General features: G+C 36.3%; 1 protein-coding gene across 1 annotated transcript in view; it reads left to right on the top strand.

Moving 5' to 3' along the window:
* CACNA2D3 (calcium voltage-gated channel auxiliary subunit alpha2delta 3) overlaps window positions 1-22,275 on the top strand; it is a 372,509-nt gene that overhangs the window by 315,322 nt on the left and 34,912 nt on the right. The window contains exons 27-29 of the mRNA XM_056501471.1: window positions 16,519-16,580; window positions 17,464-17,508; window positions 20,785-20,847. Coding sequence (XP_056357446.1) covers window positions 16,519-16,580; window positions 17,464-17,508; window positions 20,785-20,847 — 170 coding nt within the window. The remainder of the gene's footprint in view (window positions 1-16,518; window positions 16,581-17,463; window positions 17,509-20,784; window positions 20,848-22,275) is intronic.

Below are 22,275 nucleotides of genomic sequence, written 5' to 3'. Positions count from 1 at the left end.
TGAGCTCCTGTCCCAGGCACCAGGGGATGGCCAGGCTGAGCACCTCCTCTGTCTTGGTCACAACTCTGGTTTTCCCCACATTGCTGTTCTGATCTGGACTGCAAAAGTCATTCAATATTCACATCCAGGTCTTTGTCACCAGGTCTGTTCATAATCTATGAACAACTGTTTGGGTCATTCTTTTTCCTTTTTTTTCCTTTTTTTCCTTCTCCTTCTCCTTCTCCTTCTCCTTCTCCTTCTCCTTCTCCTTCTCCTTCTCCTTCTCCTTCTCCTTCTCCTTCTCCTTCTCCTTCTCCTTCTCCTTCTTTCTCCTTCTCCTTCTCCTTCTCCTTCTCCTTCTCCTTCTCCTTCTCCTTCTCCTTCTCCTTCTCCTTCTCCTTCTCCTTCTCCTTCTCCTTCTCCTTCTCCTTCTCCTTCTCTTCTCCTTCTTTCTCCTTCTCCTTCTCCTTCTCCTTCTCCTTCTCCTTCTCCTTCTCCTTCTCCTTCTCCTTCTCCTTCTCCTTCTCCTTCTCCTTCTCCTTCTCCTTCTCCTTCTCCTTCTCCTTCTCCTTCTCCTTCTCCTTCTCCTTCTCCTTCTCCTTCTCCTTCTCCTTCTCCTTCTCTTTTCCCTTTCTTCATTGAAGAATTTCAATCCACTAGGTAGTGCAATCAGCAATTTGTTCTGGTATTATAAGTCTAATATAATGCTCTTAGAAGTTAGTAAGGCTTGTACTCTTTTCCCATAACTAAATGAGAATAAATATATGAAGGTGAGAAGGGCTTAGCTGGAAAATACTGAAACACCAGCCTTACAGTGTGCTTTGGTAGGCAGAAAAATTACCAGGGTGGATGGAAGGCTTTCAGAATAAGAAGAAGCACAGAGAATAAAGATGCTGGGCCTCTTTACCTTAATTGCAAGTTAGATGAAGTTGCAGCAAGGGGCAGATTAAGTGTCAGCAGAGTATTTGTTCCATCACAAATAGCAGCAGGGGGTGCAGATTCAATTTTCAATCATTTCCTGACTAATGTCAACCACCTGTTATACATGCTGAGCATCCATAGATAGAATGTATCTCCAGTGAGAGTAAATTAATGAACTCACTGTGCCATTATTGCAAATAGAAGAAAATATTGCTTGACGTCAAGCTAAGAGAAATGAAAGAAATAAAACTGGCCAGAAAAAAACACATGCAAAAATAAGTACAGGTGTTCACTTTTTTTTCATTTTGACATTTTGGATGCTTTTTGTCCTCTCTTAAACATGTTAAAACTGAGATCACTTGCTATTTTTCTAGATAGCTTATTTGTCATCAAAGTTTTTTCTAAGCTTTTACTTTGTGATTTTGTTTTCTTTTTATATTTAATGAGAATTTCTGTTCATGGTCACAGCTCACCCTGGACTCAAACTTAAGACCAGGATATAAATCTCCTGTGCATTCTGAGTGGTTGATTTACTAGGGCAGCTCTTGTAAGAATTGGAATGATTTTTTTGAACAACATCTGTAAAAGGGTTTTGAAGTGTTCACAGTGTATGAAGAAATATTTTAAAGTGCAGTAAATGTTTCTTATACTGCTGTCACCAATTGTGCTACAAAGTAGATCTCATACTTCATTGATTCCTTTTGTGATTTTAAGGCAAATTGCAGTAGTTCAGTAAAACTCACTGTTAAGTGTTGGGAGCTCCTGTTTTTATGGGCTCAAAAGGACTCTTTTTCTTTGCCCTAGTAGTCACTTGAATACAGAAACTTGCAGAAGTGGAGATGACATTTGCTGCAGTAAAAAGCCAAATAATTAAACCTCTGTAATTCTTGCAACACTTTGGAAATATCCACAGGAGGCTTTTATGGCTTTTTTTTCCCCCATTAATTTAGCAAGGTACTAAATAACCTGACATTAAAATGATGCAGCTGATAATGCAGAATTTGGATGGATTTAATCATCAGTAGAAATATAAGTATTCCATTGGATCAGGACTGACATGTTCAGCAGCTCTGGATTCAAGCTGGGATGGAACATTTCCATTGGATGATGTTTTGCTACAAGGGAAAAGGTAACTAACTGCTGAAAGGATCTCAAATGTCTTGCAGCAGGTGGAGTGTGAAGGACCAGCTCCTTTAGAGCATCCCTGTTCCCAGTCTGTGCCCTCTGCAGTGCTGCTGTAACCAGCAGAGCTCTGGATGGGTGAGCAGTGCCCAGAATGTCCCTGCTTCTTTCTTGTGGGACCATCTCACCAGCAGACCAGGGGTACTGTAAATTTTCCCATATGGCTCCAGTGAACAAGAATGAGCCAGACACCTTTACCTGCTGCACTTCATTTCAATAGCAGATAAATTTTGCAAGGCAGTGCATAACTTGCTGCTTTTCCAGTTTCCTTGTTCTCTCTGGATTTCTGTCATCCCTGCTGCTTCAACTGCTGCAGCTGCTGGCACCAGCAGTCCTCTGACAACATCCTAGAGATCCCATAGCACGCTGTTATCCTTTTCTCACCTTCTACTTTTTAATCTGCCAGCAGGTTTTAAACACCAAGGATGTTTTTAAAATACCTTTTTTTTTTTTTTTTTTCTCCATGGAAAGTTTTAAATGAAGTAACAGGGTAAGTCAGGTATATGGATAGGCTTCTCATCCCTCAAGTTTAGTTGGTTCTGCTGTTTTCAGAGAGGATAAATCCCTGGGAAACTTAGCTAGTATACAGGATAATGATGCATCTGTTTAGAATTTTTAAAATAGGCCACTGAGAGGAGTGTTGTTTAAAAAATGAAAAGAAAATACTCTTTCAGAAGGCATTTTATTAATGAGAATTACAATACTAGAAAATCTGTTATATATTAGTGAAGAACAGTAACAGTGTATCCAAATGGAACTGGTTGGATAATTAAATTCATTTAATAGGTACTGAAATTTAAACCTCTTGATCCCTCTGACGTAAACATAACTCTTAAAAGTCATGGAACTTGATTCTAAAAGTGTAATGTGGGAGAGAGACACTGGGATGATGAATACAGATTTCAGATACCCAGGGAGGAAATGTACTCAGGAGTTAAACAAAAGGCATTAAAAAAGAAAACAACAAAAAAACTTAAAAACTTAAAAATAAATTTTAAAAAATCTCCAAAAGTATAGGTATGAAATATAAAAAGAAGATTTTAATAAAACCCTATTTATGTAGATGTGCAGCTTATATGAGCAGCATTGAGGCAACATGACTAGGATAACAAAGTGACAAGTAACGAATATTAAACATTGGAATAATTAAGGAACATCAAGTTTTCACTGTTTTTGCACTCTTTTTACCTGTACTATCATGTCTGTTTTGGCTATTTCTCCTTCTGTATGTCTGTTTTGATTTCCTGTTTTCCTTCTTAGAATTCCCAAAGATCCTCATTCTATGGTTTCTCCTCTCATTTTTTTTTCCAATATTGATTACAATTTATAAAGTATGTCCCGTGTATAGTTGTCTTTTCTTGATTTGGTAAAAAGGAAAATTTTTGATAAGTTTTAACACATCTTTTAGGAGGATCATACCAAATGGCTGATGGGCTGTCTGCTATAACTCGTTTTCATTTGTGCTACCTAAAGTTCTTGTTAAGCTTTTATCCATGGCTTCTGTTTCACTGTCCCCTAAGGTGCTGAAGGATGAACTTTCTCTCAAGCCCATGCATTAATTGAGAGGATTACAAATTTAAGACAACAGCTGGAATGCCTGTGAGAAAATATTTTTTTTAAAAGTAGAGCATAAAAGTAGATTATTATCACTAAAGTTCAGACAGCATTTAAGTGTTGATCTCATCTTTTTGTCTTCCACGTTTTTATCTGACTTCTGTGTCAAAACTGGGTCATGCTGAAGTATAGAGGTGATACATATTATCATTTAATACAATGCCTTTTAATCCAAAAGCATTTCTACCTTATTATTCTTTAATTTCTTGTGGGATCTCAAAAGTACCCAACCTAGCTGAGCTTTCTCTGCCCATAAAGCTATAGCTGTCTTAAGTAAAAAGGGTGTGTTTTCATTTTTATTTGCTTTTATTTCCTTCTGCAGTCTGTTATTGTGGAATATAATGGCAGGGCTGAACTTGGTTACTCATATTTTGGCTGAGACTTTTTATCCTTTTCCCTTTTCAAAATGACAGTGTCCATTTCCTCTCTGTCTCTGTGTTTCAGCAGAGTTAGAATAGATGAGTTCAAAGAGCAGAACTAGTGACTTGTTCCTCCTCAAAGTGCTCTGTGGGAGAAGTGGGCTAACTGCTTTTAGAAGGTGAAGTTATGCATCATGTGCGTACTTTGGTGAAATAATAATTTCCATACCTTGAGGTTTTTTGGTGTCATTAGGATCTTAAATGGTTTTCATTAGTAACTGCTATAGAAAAGAAACTTTTTTTCTATAAACCTTTTAGAAAGAAGAAAGAGCAGAGCACTCTGTAATTTGTAGTTTGTGGTGTTTTGGAGATGTGTTCAAGCACAGGCACTTAAGTGAACATTTGTATTTCAAGCAATTGTAGTACAGGCTTTTCCTTGGAAACTAAACTCTACTTTTCTATATGCCATCAGCTGGTCATACTTTCACACACTGCTGCTTTCCTAGCTGTGGAGTAAAGGGATACCTGCTTTAGAACTTCTGCAGAGAAAATATGAAAGTTTTGAGGATGAAGTGGAGTCACCTAATACTTGATTTTCTGTAATACTTTGTTCAAATGGAACTTGGGTGAAACTAATCACATAGAACAACATTTCAGTTGCATCATAGTGCAGTTTAAACTAAAAATGTGAAAAGCTCTGTTTACCTACAGTCCTCTTCTGTACTGTCATGGCACTCTTGCTAAGGTACCTCTTTAAATATTCCTAATTAGGACTTTGGACCTGCTTCTTTTGCTAAAATATTAGGGAAATTTATCACCCTTCCATCAACACAGAATTTGAACTGCAAGTGTGAATACAGCACATCCTTTCTGGTGTTCTATGTCAGAATATTATGAGCTGGTGAACAAAATACACCACTCAAAGATTCAAAATGTTTTACACCTTTTTGGACAGATGATGGCACCTGTCAGACTTGGGTTTCTGGAGATTTTATTAGCCTATATCTGTTGGAAAAATTGCTCTGAAGAAGAGAATCTGTCTGATTTTATTCCTATTTATAATGTATGTTTAGACCAGGAACTGGTCTAAGAATTCAGTGCTTCAGACTCTGGACCTCATGGACTTTGTCTTCATGGGCAGATGTTCTGTGATGGAAGTGTCACAGAAGTCCAGATTCCATGCAATAATTTCCTTATATATAAATATTATAAAACATGAGCAACAATGTAATTTTATAAAATAGATGATTTTATCGATAGAAGACCAGTTAACACATTTTAAGCAATGGCAGTGCTGATATTTCCTGATTCTCAGAGATGGGCTGAAAAACAGAGGGTTTCCCATGGTAGAAGCTTTGCTGAAAATGTTTCTTCTGGTAATGTAATTAGGAAGTATTGGCTCCAGTTAATGTAACTTAAATAAAACATGTTGTCCTCAGCAAACTCGTTAAACAGGCATAGCCTTGTCTGAAAGGAAAACAGGGACATATAGTGTTTCCATGGAAACTCAGTTATAATTCTGATTTGTGAATATGAGCATGATCACCACTACAATCTAAACTCATTGAATTAAGTGAGTTTTAGTTGTGAAGTCAACACAGTAAAAAAGTGCAAGAGTCAGAGCCTTCCAACCCTGTAGATGCTTTTTATCTGCACTTTAAAACAGAATGAAGCAGGGAAACTTGTGTGAGACCCTTCTCTTTTTTCATTCTGTGGCCATTTGTACCATTTCAATACAAAAAACTATATAAGAATGTAAACTAAATCTGCTAAAATATACTTTATTGGAATTTGTTGTAATTTAAAGCATCTCTAATATGTTTGATTTCCTTTTATTTCAAATAAAAGTAAGGAGGGCTTTTCCCTTAGTGTAGGGCATATCAGTCCAGTACTGTGAGAGAATGGAGAAGATAATGTTTGCTACCATTATAGATGTGCTGAGAAGATTTATTAATTCAGGAAATTATGCTCCAGCAATTTTTTTGTAAAACAGCAGGAAAAAAAAGGATTTTATTGAATTGGCCTTAATTAGAAAATTAAATATGTTTTATAAATGTGTTATAGGAGAACTTCCAGGAGAACCTTTGCCATTTATAAATATTTACATTTTGTAAAATGACATTTCAAAGTTATTTTGGTGCCTAGGAATATGATAGAGACCTCAGAATTACAGCCCAGCATTTAGTGATTGCAGTGTGAAGTAAGTGCTCCTGGAAAGCCCATCAGGATCAGCCTGCCTTTGCTGTGTGCCTCAGATCTATAAAAACCTGATCTTTGCAAGGTTCACTTTGCTTGTAAGTCAAGAATAGGTTTGCCTCTACAGCAGCACAACCTCTGGAAAGTCCTGCCAAGAGTCCTTTCTTTGAGGGGAGTTCTGAGGGGTTTGTGTTCTCCAGAGCTCCAGTCTGGAAGGGGCTTCATGTTTTATCTTGTGCTGGCATCCCTGAACTCTCACAGACTCCAGTGAGCAGCAGCAGGGCTCAGCACATTCCAGGCAAAAGCCTCAGCTGAATTTGCACTATCAGGCACCTTACTTTGTATGATAAATCCTTAGTTTAATGTAGAATCAGACAGCTCCCTTTCAGAAACCTTCCTGATTTATTTCAAAGCTATTACATTAAAGAGGATTACATTTGGTGCCCATTATATTGATTTCCCTCAAAACTTACCAATTTATACTTCTAAAATATGCCTTAAGACTGTATTGACAGCTAAATCCTTCTCATCATTAGTATATAAATTATAATAGACTACTTGTTGAAGCATCTGGATAGCAGTAATGGTCCATTTGTACTTTTATTGTGAAAGTCATGTCAGCACTTACATTATTCCAGAAGTTAATAACTCACCCAGAGAAGTTCACTTATGGTCATAACTTGGCACACAGATCTCGGGCAATGCAAACTTGAGAAGTGTGTCAGTGCCTTTTAATTTATCAGTCTCAACATTTTTTAAAAGCCTTATTTCATTGAGTTTTTTTCTTGAAGTACCAATTAAAAACATTTCTTAATTTTGTATTTGCTTATAAGTTGGTCAATATATTGTTCTTTGTATTTTGTCACTTTAAAGAGGTGATTTAATCTTTTTCTAATGAAGAAAATAAGCTGTTGCTTAATTTTCAGCAATATGAAAACACCTCTTAATATATGAATAATCACTAAATCAGCTGTAAGCAACCATTTCTGCAGGCACCTATGCAGGTTTAGGCAGCAATTCTGAAGATGTTGATTTCTTGTTTTTCCTGAAATCTGGTAAGACAAGTAAATAGAAAGCTGTCATCCTACCCCTGATTGCTTGGCCTCTTGGATGGCATTAGCTGTTTTCCAGTTCATGGGCATGAACTTCAACACATTAAATAAAGCAAAAGATAAATTGTTTTCCCCAATACAGGGGGAAATTTATTTCCCCAGTACAGGTCATTGCTGAGAGGTATGGTTAACATTTCTTGGCCATGTTTCAAAATTGTGGCAGTAAAATGTTCTTCTGAAATAAATTTAAGTAAAAGTGAAAATGTTCAGATTACAGCCAGTGTTAATCCACAGTTTTAGAAACTGACTTTCAAGTGAGGTATTTATAAGATACTGAACACATCTTGAAAAATGGTGTTTCTTTTTATTTAAGACATAAAAGGTAGAAGAATATGAAAGAGAAGAAAATTTATATTTCAGTATACTGGAAAATCTCAGTGTTATTATTCTAAGATAGCTTTCTATTCCTGACATGGTCTAAACCTCCAGTTCAGGAGATTTCAAGAATGCTAGTTTATACTCAATGCTAACTCCTATTTTGCTGAACTAAGATGCAACTGTGTTCTTTTCTACACAGATATTTAATAAAAATACATTTTTGATCCAAAAATGAAAAAAGCAGGCAAACAAATCTGCTTTTGCAGATAATAGTCTTCATGGAAAAGTTCAACAGCTATATATTTTGCTATTACTGTTTTTTAAAATTGTTCAGTAAAAGACACAGACATAAATCAGGTTGCAAATCCACCAGAGTTATTTTCTTTTTACTTGCAACTGTGGGATACCATGGCACTACTCAATTCCAAACACATAAAAATATGTGCACTGAGTCTTTTGTCATTTTTTGTCATTTTCTAAAACTATAGATTATTACCATGTAGTTAAACAGCAAAAACATGGTTAAAGTAGTGATCTTAGAAAAATAAAAACATGAGAACAATTCTGGAACATTACAGTAAACATTCTATGCATGAATCATCCAGTAGATATGGTGTTGAAAGGCTGGAAATTTTTGCTCATTATGAGGTCCTTCTGATGTATTATTTGACTTCAAGTAACATGACTCATATTTTCAGTAATTCAAAGTAATTTGCTAATCAGAGTACAGCACAAACATTTTGTAGAGATTATCACTATTATTGTTATTATAACTCAGTAAATAAGAGATCCAAGACTTATTTCCAAATGATGTAAGATAAAATGTCAGTGTTTGCTCATTCAGTGTCCCCAGCCTGGTTTGACTAATGAGATTTCACATGCTCATGGACCTTGCAGGGACACAAATCCCTGTGACAGCAGCAGGGAGGGAGAGGCTGGTGCTCAGTGTGCTCTGTAGGAGGGAAATGTTGGGTTTGGTCAGATCCTCCCCCTGCAAGGATTGGTACCAGCAGAACCTGCATGTCTTGAGCCCCAGGTCTGTGGTGGAGGGCACTGAACTGCCAGGAGACAAACTGGACAGAGAACTCATGAGTTCACTTTGCAGTGGGTGCCACAATATTTATCTTAAATATCTCATCTAAAGTATTCTGTGTCTGGCAGTAGGAAACTTGTACCCATTCTGCCATGGCAGGATTTCAAATTGGTTTGGAAATTATGACAGAAGCTTTGCCCATATCTGAGATCAGCCTGCTCACTATGCTGAGAGATGTAGAAAGAGATTTTTTTTTTTTATTAACCTGCTTAGGTAGTAGCCAGAATCAAGTCTGCAAATAAAATACGATCAAGGCTTGAATATGTTGTGTTTTAGTCACAAGTAGAAGCAGAAAAGTCTTATATATCCTAAGAGAATCCAGTCACAGGATATTCAGATAAATATCCTAATTTCTGGCTGTTTGTCTGGACTTTGAGCCTCTTAGGGTTCCTTAATTGCCAGCTTGAAACCACAGCCTTTTGGCTGAGATGGAAAGGTAGTCTGGCTATGCTGCTCTGAACTAGGACCTCAGCTGTGAGAAGTAAAGCTTTTTCTGAGAACTTGACGAGTCCTGGATCTTCCCTTAAGATTTATAAAAGTGCTTACAAATACATACTGTTCCTATTTTCCGTTTCAGCCATGGGTTGTACTCAAATAGCAAGAAAACCCTATAAAAGTAAAAAATGGTTAGGGAGTTATAAAAATACTCTCACTGCTTCATTATTTTAGCATTACTGTGGTCAGATTTCAATCTTCACATGCTTCCTATACCGTTGGAATTCAGAATTATTTGTCAGAGCAGTGGCTGTGTAGGAGATGCTGGAAGAAAGTTGAAGGCTCGTAGGAATTCATAAAAGCTCTGCCACCAGCACAGTTTCCTCTGTGATGATTCTTGCCTTGTTTCTGCAGGCTGCTGAAACTTCCTGAGGTGAAAAGTAGTCTACTCAGCTTTCTTCTTTATATTTTCTTTTGACAGTGGGATGAGCCAGGTGTGAGTAGGTATCAGGTATTTTCTAAAAGTCACAGGGAGGATCCTTTCCTTTCTGCTGTCACTGCACTCCCTGTATTCCCCAGGAACAAGGCACCTGCCTTTCCAGCAAAGTGTACTTAGTGTAAATTTGCATGTCCAGGGTTTACCTTCCTCCAGGCTTATGGGAGGTTTGTTTTAGGGGTTCTTTGGGGTTTTTTAAAGTTACAGATGGATTCCCAAGTACCTCCCTCGAGCTTTGCTCCTGCTACACAAAGTTTATTGTGGGGTAAGTGAGCAGATTTCTGTGGGAGCTTTTGTCACAGTGTTGGCAGCACTATCAGCTGCTGTCCTGCAAAGTTTGGGATGCAGGATGATGTTTCAGTGATAATTTATAGATAGCCTATTTCCCTCCAAGATCCTCTCTGAAGATTCCTGAAAAGGGAATGGACTTTTAGCCACCAGTGTCTATGTTTTTTATGTTTACACTCAATTTATATCCTTTTTCCTTTTCCTCCTTCTCCTGCTGCTACTTCATTAGTCCTCCAGAAGGAAGATGTGTGTCAGGGAGTCAAAGGGAGTCTGGTTTATGATGATGTTCACAGACTGCCCTCCACAGTTCAGTTTGTCAGGGCTTGGCTGCAAACCAAGCCCTTCCAGCTTTCCCTGGTGGTTGGAGTTTGGATGAACTTTGGCCTCCCAGTAATCATCATCCTGCTCCCCTTTCAGCTTGGCCTCACATCAGCTTCCAGCATCTCCTCCCTTTCTGCTTGAGCTTGGCCTCCAGGAAACCCCATTTTCCTTCCCTCTGCCTTGGTAGTCTCCATGCACACAACATCTTCCACCACTGATTCTAAAAATCTTCTGGGAGAAAGTAGTAGGCTTGAGGTTTGTGAGTAAAGAGGCAGAACTTCAGCTTCCCACTCCCATTTCAGAAGAATTCACTCATTTACATTCTGCATCACAATATCTCTGATGAAGGAAGTAGTCTTTGTGTTGCTAAATTGCATTCAAACTGTCTCACATAAAAAACCCAGTCATTAAATAGGACTTACAAATGTTCAGTCATTCCAGTTACTTGATGAAAAAAAAGATAAAGGTATGATACCATAAATAATATAAGATTTTTTTCAACTTCTTGTTTAGAATCCAAAACTAGGTGATAGTTTGCACTTTGAGATATTTTGTGTATGGCACTATATCTGGCCTTATAGCTCAAACTGAGATGGCAAAGCTAGATGCACATTTGCATGGATTTCAAAGGATTTAATAATAATATATTTGTAAAGTATTAAAATAATTTTAGAGTATTTAAATATGCAATAGACATATGATGGAGTAGAGAAGGTTCCATGTCGAGAAACAACAAAGTTGTAAAAACATTAGAAATTGTCCCTGAGGTAAATAATAAACTGTAAAAAAACCACAATGCAAAAAACAACACATTGCAAAGGACAATTTCTGAAAAAATAATAACATCTTATCCAAATGCATAACAGATACCTTATTTTTGCTGAAGTAGGAGCCATGCTTCATCATAAGAAAAACAGAAGAAAGTGTATAACTGCTCAATAGTTTGGCCCATTTTTTGTCAATTTTGCTGTTTTATCACAGGCTACCCATAATATTTCACTGTGAGGATGGCTGGTGTCACCAGGATTGAGACTGCCTGTGCTTTCAAGAATAAGCTTTTATTTTCAGTATATTAAAAATTAACCAGATTTAAACTGTTAGGCTGATTTTTGGTTTTTGGGTGTTTGCATCAGACTCAGTCATGCTAAGTAATAAAGCTAATAAACTTTTCATGTCATAATATAATTCTGAAGATTGTTTCTTTGAAGAGAGGAGCTGAAAACAATGAAGAGAAGAGCTCTGTTGGGTGATACTGAAGTATAAATGTGTTACTTATTACACGATTATATTATTGCCTATAGTAATGTCTATATAACTATATTATAGAGAGTTCCTGTTGGAATACCTCTAATTTGATAGCTAAGACTTCCTTGAATTGAGTGGAGAAAAATATCTAGACTTTATTTTTAACTATTCCACATAAAACACCTATGTCTTATAAGGTTTTTTAATCATCTTTAGTGGTAGGAGTCTTCTATTAATCTGTATTGGCTGCTCTTGACAGTTATGGTGTTTATTTCTCAGGATTATGCATTGGGGTGTAGAGTCAGTGTCTCCTTTGCCTGAGCTGAACACTGAAGACAGATTTTGAACTGAAACAGATTTAACATACTTAGGTATAAATAGAAGTGAAATCAACTTTTTAAAAAGTATTTAAGTGTGTTCTGGAATATTTCACATGTAGTTATTAGATATTTTAAAATATGATAATCAAAGTTAATACTGGTAGGGAGAAAGAAGAGCATCTTAAATAGTCTAAGCTCAACTCACAAAGGTCATACAGATTGAAAAATAATCCTGCTACAATCTGTGTCCAACATTTCTTATTTTGAAGCCAAGTTAAACCTCATTTAAGATAATTCCATCGGAAATAGGAGGCCAAAATGTCCTTAAGATTTTAGGCATCTTTTATGCATGAGGGAGTCTTAATCTCTACTGTATTCTATGGGAAAAGGAATGGAAACCTTAAGATATTTTAGTAACATTTGCTGATCTAGTGCTTACATACAGTGTTATAGCATATAGGTATTTCAGAGCATGGAAATCCCTTTAGATTTTGCTACTTTTTCCTGTAATCGTGTATGTGGAATCCATTTGTCAGGTTTGTAGGGAGACTCTGCTCCTCTCCTGCCTGAAATAAATCAGTCTAATCTATTTTCCTCTCTTATTTTAAGTAGGAAATTATTCTTTTTACTTAGAACCTAAGAAGGATTCTAATTCTTTGCACAGAAGTAATTTGTCGAGGAAGGATTTCCTTATCTTCTTGTCTATTTGCTTAACCATGGAGATAGAAATGAACACAAGCAATCCTGATCTATTCTGAGTAGTTATTTGTTTTCTTTTATATTTGCCTTGGTACTAAGCAGCCCTGAGCCATGTAGCATTTGAGCACTTCCCAGTACTTCCATCCTGAAAGCAGCCCAGTGAGAGAGCAAAATATTACCTTCAGCCATGGAATTGATGCAGAAGGAAATTACTTATTTAACAATAATTATCACTGAGCCAAGAACTTAACTTTGTCATTCTCAACCATCTGTTATTTCATAGGGTCTGCACTACAAAAATAGCAGCCACTTCATTAGAGGGAAGAAATCTCAGGGAGTTAATAACTGTTTTCCATAGGCAGAATGAAAGGTTTTTATTTGTATTACCTAAGTAAATTTGCTAATGTGATTAAATAAAAAGATTGGATTTACAGTATTTGAAATGATACATTTTTTGTTACATAACAGAAAATACCCCTCTATTCTATCAGCTATACTATATATATATCAGCTACTATATCAGCTCCCATCATTGCTCTCCTGCCTGCCCTCAGCTCCAGCCCTCCCTCCTCTGTGACATTGGAGAAAAGGATGCAGTGTACACAAAATTCGTTTTTCCTGGCTGAACAATTTTTATCCTTTGGCCATTTTGGTTGAACCAAGCCCATACATGTGGAAGAATACTTTATACTTTGAAGTGTGTGTTCCACACAAAGGTCAGTTAGAGTTTTTGTTATTTGTGGAAATTATCTGGGTACCTTCCCCAACAATATTTAGAAAAATTTCAGTGCAATTTCAGCTTTTTGATCTACATCTCAGTGGTAGCTGTTACACTCAGAAGGCCAAACTAGGAATTAGTGACATGGAAGATATATTTTTAAAGTTTTACTCTTTCCTTTTCCCCCTCATGTAGCCAGTTTGTAAAACACACATTTAAATATTGGGTGGCTTGGAGCACAGATATTTTATTTTGAAGTTCTCAAGTGCTGAAGGTTTAGTGATTGCTCAGGAGAATATATTGACTAAAAAACCTTTTAAAGTGTGTCTGAATAGCTCTTATGGTCATTAAATGACCAGACCAAAAAAATGTCACCTTCTAGTCACAAAGTTCTTGAAAACTCAGGAGGGAAAAACCTGCAAAAGTGCTTCAGTATCACTTGAGGGGTTGAAAAGAAAATAATTTTCCTATTCCTTAACACTGTTAATTCTTTCAAATCTGGAGGCATTCAAATAATTGTCAGCTGAACTTTGGGAACTATTAGAAATTTATATTTATTATATATCATGTAGGATATAGAATATTTAGAAGCTACTCATTCTGTGACAGGGAAGTTCCTGTGTGGAATTGTGCAGGGAAAAATGTGTAAATAAGACAAAACTGTGAGATTAAAACCTCATATTAAGATAGACCTCTCAAAAAACCTGACTAATGCTGCTTTCACCGTGCCATGTTTGTGAGATGTGTCCTCTCCTCTACCCTGCAAGCACAGGTAGAGATCATAGAATCATCTAGATGGGAAAAGACCCTTTAGATCATCAAGCCCAACTGTAAATCCAGTCCAGCTATCATGCAGTTGACATCATGTAATAATTAATTATTTAATACCAAGCCAAATTATTTCAAAACTAATTGAGGGATTATTTCACAACAGGAATATGTTAAAGTGTTGCTGTGCTAATGTTGTATTGTACCTTGACCAGAGTGGATGGTTTCTGTTTTACCCTCTTTTAGGGAATTGTACCTCAGAGATTAGTGATACAATTCTTTTCAAAGTTAGGTAGAGAAATAAACTGATTTCTTTTTTAAAGACAGGCAGTAGCTAAATTGATAATGCTTGTACCTTCAATTTCTGCACAAATTACCCTACTGCTGAAATTGTGGAATCTGCTCAAGTAGGAGTAGCCCCAATATTCCTCAATGTCTTTTATTTTCCCTCAAAATCTGTCCAAGAAACATCAAAATCTTCGAGTTGCTGCTGTGAAACCAAACCTGCAGCTGCCCCTTCCCATCCTCATGGGGAGGGATGCTCTGCATTTCACAGAAATTAATCCCAGCACTTCAATTATTGTTATGCTGCAGCATTCCATTGTGACTCAGTGAAACATGCACATGGAATCTTTTACAGATGGGCTTTGCTGAAATTATCTCGTTGCTGTTTCAGAGTCTGTTGTGGTGGGTTTTGTACAGGACATGGAAAACTTTCCGTGCATGTTGTGTCTCTGTAAGGAAGGTTCTGAGCTGTAAAGTTACCACTTTTCTACAAAACATTTACACTTAAATCAGAATCATAAGATAATTTAGAGTGGGAGGGATCTCCTGAGCTCACCTAGTCCAAAATCCTGCTCAAATTTGTATATACATATAATTTCATTAGGAGAGAACAAGAGTTTTAACTCTTCAATTAACATTTATTATACTTTTATTAACTTTCATTAACACTTTTCAAGAACAAGCTGACATGTTGACACAGAATCTAGAAGTGATGTGATTTCCTGGTGGAAAGTTCCTGAAAGTGTGTGTGTGTGTGTGTTTTGCCTGCATTTCAGAAAAAGCAGGTAGGATGTGCAAGGAGTGAACCCAAAGCAAGCAGTAGATGAAGCAAATGTGCTGCTTGGCTGTCAGAGAGCATCTTCTCATGGACCATGACATTGATTCCTAGGTAATAAAATGTAGCTGGAGACTCTCCTCTGGTGTTTATTCAAAAGGAGAACTGGATTTCTCTACTTACTCTGGGAAGCAAAACCATCCATGAGTTACAGATAGCAGAAAAATATTTATAACCTGCTCTAATAAGAAAATTCCTTGTGTAATTTCACATCCCATTGTATCAGTCTACTACAGATTTCATTTCACATACTTTTCCCTACCTGCTAACACATATGTGTGCATGACATCAGTGTGATGCATTTGCAACAACAAGGACCAATAATCTAAATGTAAATATGCTTTTAATTGATTCCTGCTGTAGGCCCTAGAGGAGGAATGAATAAATGAAGTTTCATTCAGTTTCCCAAAATAACTTTTTTTTTTTTTTTGAGGCTTTGTTGTTTAAAAATCATGAATTTTCTAGGAGTTAGATCTTCAGACTTTTAAAGCTTTTTTAGATTTTTTCAATTCTCTCAGTTTGGACAACTGAAACCAGAAGAATCAACTGCTTTTGGAGCTTCTGCAAACCTCAGTGGTTTTTTATTGCTCTTCAATAGAAACAGTGATAGGAACATCAGACCAGGCTGGAAGAAAGGTTCACTGTATTTGGCAAAATATAATCCCACCTGAGATTATGAGAAACACATAATTTAAACCAATAGTATCTTGAATAAGGATTTTTTAAAATTGCAATCCATTAGCATTAATATAGTTTTTTTTAAAAATTGATACCCAGTAATACTTGTCAGATACTTCTCTTTAACAGAATTACATGTAATACTCTTGACTTCCATTTTTTCAAATACATTTTTAATGCTTCTTATGCTCTGCTGATAATTTATGGATTTAATGACCTCAGAACAAATCATCACTTGAAGTGTTAACCAACATTTTCATGTTGTTTCAGCAAATCTTCATGGGTTTCAGTAGAAAACAGATTGTGTGGGTTCCCTACAGCTGTTACATTGGTACCAGTAAAATATAAATGAGATTGGTGTGAACATAAATATGTTCAGTTTGTGGTTCTTTGATGTTAATTATGGAGACATGCAATTTGAATGATTGCTTTTTTTTATTTTGCCATATGTATTCTTCACATGATACAAGCAGTATCTTCCTTTTTAAATGGTTTAAAATATGGCTGTCTGGTGTCTTGAACTTAATTAATTGTGGTTTTTTATTTTAGGGCTTTCTCTTTTCATTATGAAACCTTTTCTTCCTGACTAATTTTAAAGAATCATTTTGAAGGTATTAAGCATGCTGGGTTTATTTATTTCTTTTTGTCTTTCCCAGCTGTAGGTATCCAGATGAAACTTGAATTTTTCCAGAGGAAATTTTGGACTGCAAGCAGACAGGTATATTTCAAATTGAAGTTTTCTTTGTCATTGAATCCACAACACTTTTTTAACTGTGGAGGTGATGATCTTGTCATCAGCACATTATTGTAAACAAACAATGTACTTGAACATTTGTTCTGGTTTTACATTTGGATACAGAAAAGGAGAATTCAGTGATGAAGAACAGTTCTTGATTTTTGGAAGCAAGTAGGAAGTTTATTAATTTTAGGCTCCAATACATAAGGAGTTACTTTGTTGGCACATAGTTTTTGTCCCTTAGAAAAAGTGTAAACAGTAAACAAAAGTGGGGTGTTTGTTTCCAGTGATAGCAGAATCATGATTTTTCACTTAGGTTTTCTCTTTAACACTAAGTAACTGTAGGATCACACAGATTAATTAACAAAACTATGTTACTGAATCATGGTTGGCATCATAGTGTTCAATAAACTTTACCTAAACCATTCAGGCAAAGAATTTGTACTCACTGAAGAGAATAATCAGGTACTTTCTAAGGATTAAAGATCAGGAGATGCCATCCCTGGTTTGGGAATCGATTGGAATTGTGCTGTTACAGAAAATAAACCCTGACCCCACCCCTACTGGAGAATCTCCTCTCATCTCTGAATAGTCTCAAAGATTTAGGGTATGGAAGAGATTGTAGTGTCTAAAGCAGCTGAAATTGTTACAGTGTGAATTAACCCTTTCTCTGCAGAGTGGAACAGAACATGTTTGGTGAACAATTCAAAAGTTTGCTGGTCATTTTTAGAATTAATTAAATAAAGATGCAATCAATATCAACTCATTTAAAATCTTGCTCACATGAATTTATAAAATGTTTTATTTTGTAATCATCAAATGAGAATTGAAAATATTTTATTGATTTTTTTTGTATCATCTGTAGTGTGCATCTCTCGATGGCAGATGTGCTATAAGCTGTGATGATGAAGTAAGTATTTAACTGATTCTTTCCATGTACACCTCCACTGCAGTACATACAGCTGATGAATTTCATTTGAATATCTCATTCTACATTATGGTCTTTATCCCTTGTAAATATTACACAACTTAGATAGTGAGACTTTTGTTATGCCTGTTACAGATACCCACTGAATTACAAGGTTGACTCCAGTACCTCAAACGTGTTTTGCAATAATTTCTGCTTTGTGAATCCAGTTTGGGAAATTATTTGAAGCAGTGCCAAGGCATTTATTCACTACTTTGTTGTTAATGACAAAGAAACCACTAGCAGTTTAAAGTCTTCAGCTAGACACCAGCAGGAACCATACAACCATATGTAGAAATTTAGTAGTAGTGTGAACATTCCTGATTTAGAGATTCCAGACCTTTTCTTAATGACAAAGCACACTGTTGATACAAACAAATATCACAGCTCCTCTGGTGAGTCTGTTGACTTTCACAGCCTCTCTCAATGACAAGAAAATATCTGCTGAACATTTACAGCATAAATTAAAGCATTTAAAAGTAAATATGAAGACATTAATGCAAATTGAATTGCACAATAGTCAATATATATTAATGATTATTAATAACATGTAAGTGTAATTAAAAATAAAGGTAATCAATTGATGAGTGTGTGATACCTTTGATCCTAAAATAGAGACAACCCATTTATTAAAAATATTTCTTTTTCTTGAGAGCTTTGAATTTGCTCATTTATTCTTGTTTTCTGATGCCACACATTTTATTTTAATGTTCTGTTTTCTTTCTTTTTCATTTTTGGTTTCTTAACCCATGTTACATTCCATTACTGTTATTGTATACTGGAGCTGTGAAAAATACATAGAAGACTTGGACTGGATCAAAGTTACTGTAGTTCAGATGTGTTCTCAGGCCTCAGTTAACATTCTTGCTGTGTTTATTCTGGACTTCATGCCTGCAGTTTTACAAGCTCAGGGACTCTCCACCTATGGAACGTTCCCCTTGAAATCTGAAATTCACTGAACTTGAACCTTTGGGCAAACCTGAGCATAGTTCACTTCCAATACCTGTGAAACATTGTGAATTAGCCCTCTTTCACACAGCTGTAGTCTATGCAAATGCTATCATCCCATGCATAAATCTTATATCAGGAATCTGTTTGAGATTTGCTAGTAATGAGAAAATGCATTCTTCTGCCCTTTGTCTGTGCTAAAGTTAAATTACAAGCTGTTTCTTTAACACAGTTAGTAATACTGCAAGTTATTTGTCTTGCTGGCAAGTGGTGAATGAGCAATCCTGAATGAATATTTTTTTCCTAGTTAATATTCCTAAAATGGATTGAAATAGAAACCTTCTTATCTTCACATTCCACAAAAAATATATATTCCATTTATTGCATTATGCCTGTTTCCCATAACTGCTAAAAATTAGTATCTTTTAAAGTTCTGAACTGTGCTAGTGAATAACTAAATCTTAGAGGTTTGAGACATGGCCACTAATTCTTGAATTGAGCCAGTCTTTTCCCAACAGCACATAAGCCATAAACCATGAAATTAAGCCTACACTTTTTCTTGTCCAGCATGACTTCTTTTATTTATTTTCTATTCTATGGAGAAATATTGTTTCTGAAGCAGTATCTTTAGATTAATCTTCCATGCATGAGGACTGCAAATATGTATCCTCAAAAGATCTCTGTGTTGACTTAGCTCCTCTGCCATTGCAGTCGGTGGGAGGTTTCTGGCTGACTTTGGGAGAGCAGTGTTGTGCTGCTGGAGCCTGCTTCTGAAATTCCATCCTTCACACACCATTGAGGTTAAGGAGCTGCCTCTTCTGAGTGCATCAGCTCTGCTCAGTTCTCTGCCAGCACCATCAGCTTTTCACATTGCCTTTGCCAAATTTGGGCTTTCTGGCAGATCAAAGGTTGAAAATGAGTTGTTTCAACTTCCTTTCTGACAGATTTTCTGTCACTAGGGGTGCCTGTAGCTTGGTTCTCCTATTAAAATGAATATCCTGCATTTGCATTAGGGAATGATGCTCATTCTGAGCTTTTGCCTGATTTCAACTGCTGTTTTTTTTTAAAAAAAAAAAACCTTCAAGCTAGCATTTCTGAAAATTTCTCCTCTTTGGCCCCACAGAACAACACAAATATGTGGCCAGAATGGGAATCAGGCACATCTAAGCATCTCTGGAAATACCAGACTGCATTTTCACATCTTGCAGAGCTACTACTGCATGGGGCTGCTTTCCTCCCTAAAACAGTGCAGAGATCTTGCTGGATGTGCAGAGTGTAGCAGAAAGAATATTTTGTCATATTTCTGTACAGCCCATTTGCAGCAGGAAAGGTTTTGAATTGAAACTAAAGCCAGGAGGATTCCTGTATTGAAAGCTATTCTGCTTCTTTTTTTCCTTTTATACAAACGTCATAGAAAATTCAATAAGCAAGGATGAAAATGTTGCTGATTTACACCAACAACAGGAATACAATAAAGATTTAACACTGAGATAGGTATTTGGCAATACTGAGGAGAAACTGAGTTATATCAAGGTTTCAGGGTTTGACTTGAACCTTATGTTTAAACTCTGAAGTGCAGTAATTAAAACTTTGCCTGTAGCAAGTAGTTCTAGAGGTAAAAATGGTGCATGTGTGTGTGGAGGGAAGCACTGAACTGGCTTTACCTTGTTTTATACAGTTCAGACGTCTGACCTACGAAAAGCTAACAGCCCTGCCTCTAAATCCAGTTCCCAATTAAAAATACAATTTGAAAAGCTTTAGGAGACCTGTGGGGCCTCTTTTACAGAAGTTTTTGGTCCCATCCCCCAGTGAACAAATTAAAAAATATTACCTGGTCCCCTGTTGGTTCTGCAGGCTGACACTGTGTTTTCATTAATACATCGTTAGGGTAATGACATAGTGCTGATGTTTTTCCCCAAATACAGAGAAGCCATCAGGAGCACTGAAGTTTTGTGCCTTTGCAAACTTTGCTTAAGGAAAACTTTTAAGAAGGGATTATAGAAACACAAAATTTTAGTTTTTGTGTTTCTTTGTAATTATCTTATATCCTCCCGTTCTGTACACATAATTGTTTTGTTTTGCATGAAAAAAAAAAGCATAAAAATTAAATTGGGTAATCTCCCATAACCAAGACTACATTTATTTTGAATTTATGTAAAACCTTATAACAACTTGAAGATTTTACCCATTTAGAATTGACTTAGAAGTACACAATTAACTTATTGCTGTATCCTAAAATCAAAAATTAAAAAAGTATTTTATTATTTTCAGACAATCAACTGTTACCTAATAGATAACAATGGATTTATATTAGTGTCTGAAGACTATCAACAGGTAAGTGTAACATTTTTCTTGAGTCTTCTCATGTAATATAATAACCTAAAATTACTTTTTTTTAAATAGGTCACCATCTGAAAATGGTAAGAAATTAGTGACATCAATTTTTTTTAAAATTCCTTCTATAAAGAATGTAAGATTTTTTTCTCACAGTTTCAGTCCCCCATTGGAGCAGGGTCTGTTCTTAAACTCATAAATGTTCTCTTTAAAGACCTTTCTCACTGCAGAAGTGTCTGTCTTCTGTAAGAGGCTTTTATTCCAAGAAAAAAAAAAAAAAAAAATCCCTGTTCCATTTTTGTCCCATGGAAAGGTTGGGGAGGGGTGCGGGGAGGACAGAGAGATTTTACATTCAAACTTAGGATAATGAGATTTTACAGAGCTGTTGACTGAAGAGTTTGTTTTCTGAAGGGGATTAGAGTCATTGAAGGATTAAAACTAAGCACTCAGCATCACAATGGAGAAGACAAGAAATATAATTATCAAAGAATCATAAAAATTTTGCTCAATCCTTCAAACCTTATGAAGGAACCATCACCATTCTCATTAACTTTTGCCTGAAAAATGCTGGGATGGTGCCCCAGTCATGCCAGAACTGTCTGAAGTTGAACTTGTTGGGATTGTGAGTAGGAATAGCCACACTCCTCCTTAGCCCTCAGCTGAATTAAACTGGTTATGATGAGCATGACCTAAGAAATACACTCATTATGGAATGATCTTGAGACACTTCAAACATGGTTGTCTATTTCCCCTTCTTTTGTTGTTGCTGTTTACAGGTGCACATCTGTGACTTGTGTCAGTGCTTTGCAGCTCATAGCTGGCTGTGGCCAATAATTATTAGGAAGAGATGTTTCTTTTGGTAGTCACCTGATAAAAGCCATTAGTATTCCTGTGAATAGTTTGGACTGTTGCACCACAAGTAGGCTGGAAATGTGCTATGACCTGTTTTATTAGCTAAATGAATCCAAGTCTAGGAGGGACAGCAGAGAAGTCTCTCTTTTTATGCAAATTTATAATCAGATTATATTAGTGTATGTCTGTTTTATATAGGGTGTGTATACAGGCTGTTGTGGATAGAGAAGGGGTAGAGAAGTGCCTTATCAATTCCTGATCTATCTGGGGATCCTTCAGCACTGTTTTTCTATCAGCTTTCCAAACACAGCCTGAACTACTCCAAGATCAGGTTTTTGGGGCAGAGTGATTCTGAATTGCAACTAAATCCTGATGTATTAAAAAAATAAAAATAACCTGGGTGTGACTGCTGTGGGGGAGACCTGGCATTTACAAAGGGAGCTTTTGTGGAGAGAACTGTCAGTGAAATGTCTTCATAAGACTGGAGAAAGACTTGAAAAATCAGGTTTATTACTGTCTAAGGTTATATGAGGCATTAATGGTTTGGAGTTTCTTGACATTGCCTGCCTCTCCAGT

This window comes from Oenanthe melanoleuca, chromosome 12 (assembly GCF_029582105.1).
Source record: "Oenanthe melanoleuca isolate GR-GAL-2019-014 chromosome 12, OMel1.0, whole genome shotgun sequence".
NCBI lineage: Eukaryota > Metazoa > Chordata > Aves > Passeriformes > Muscicapidae > Oenanthe > Oenanthe melanoleuca.
The sequence above is the reverse complement of the archived record's forward strand: the minus strand, read 5'-3'. Positions and strand labels throughout refer to the sequence as shown.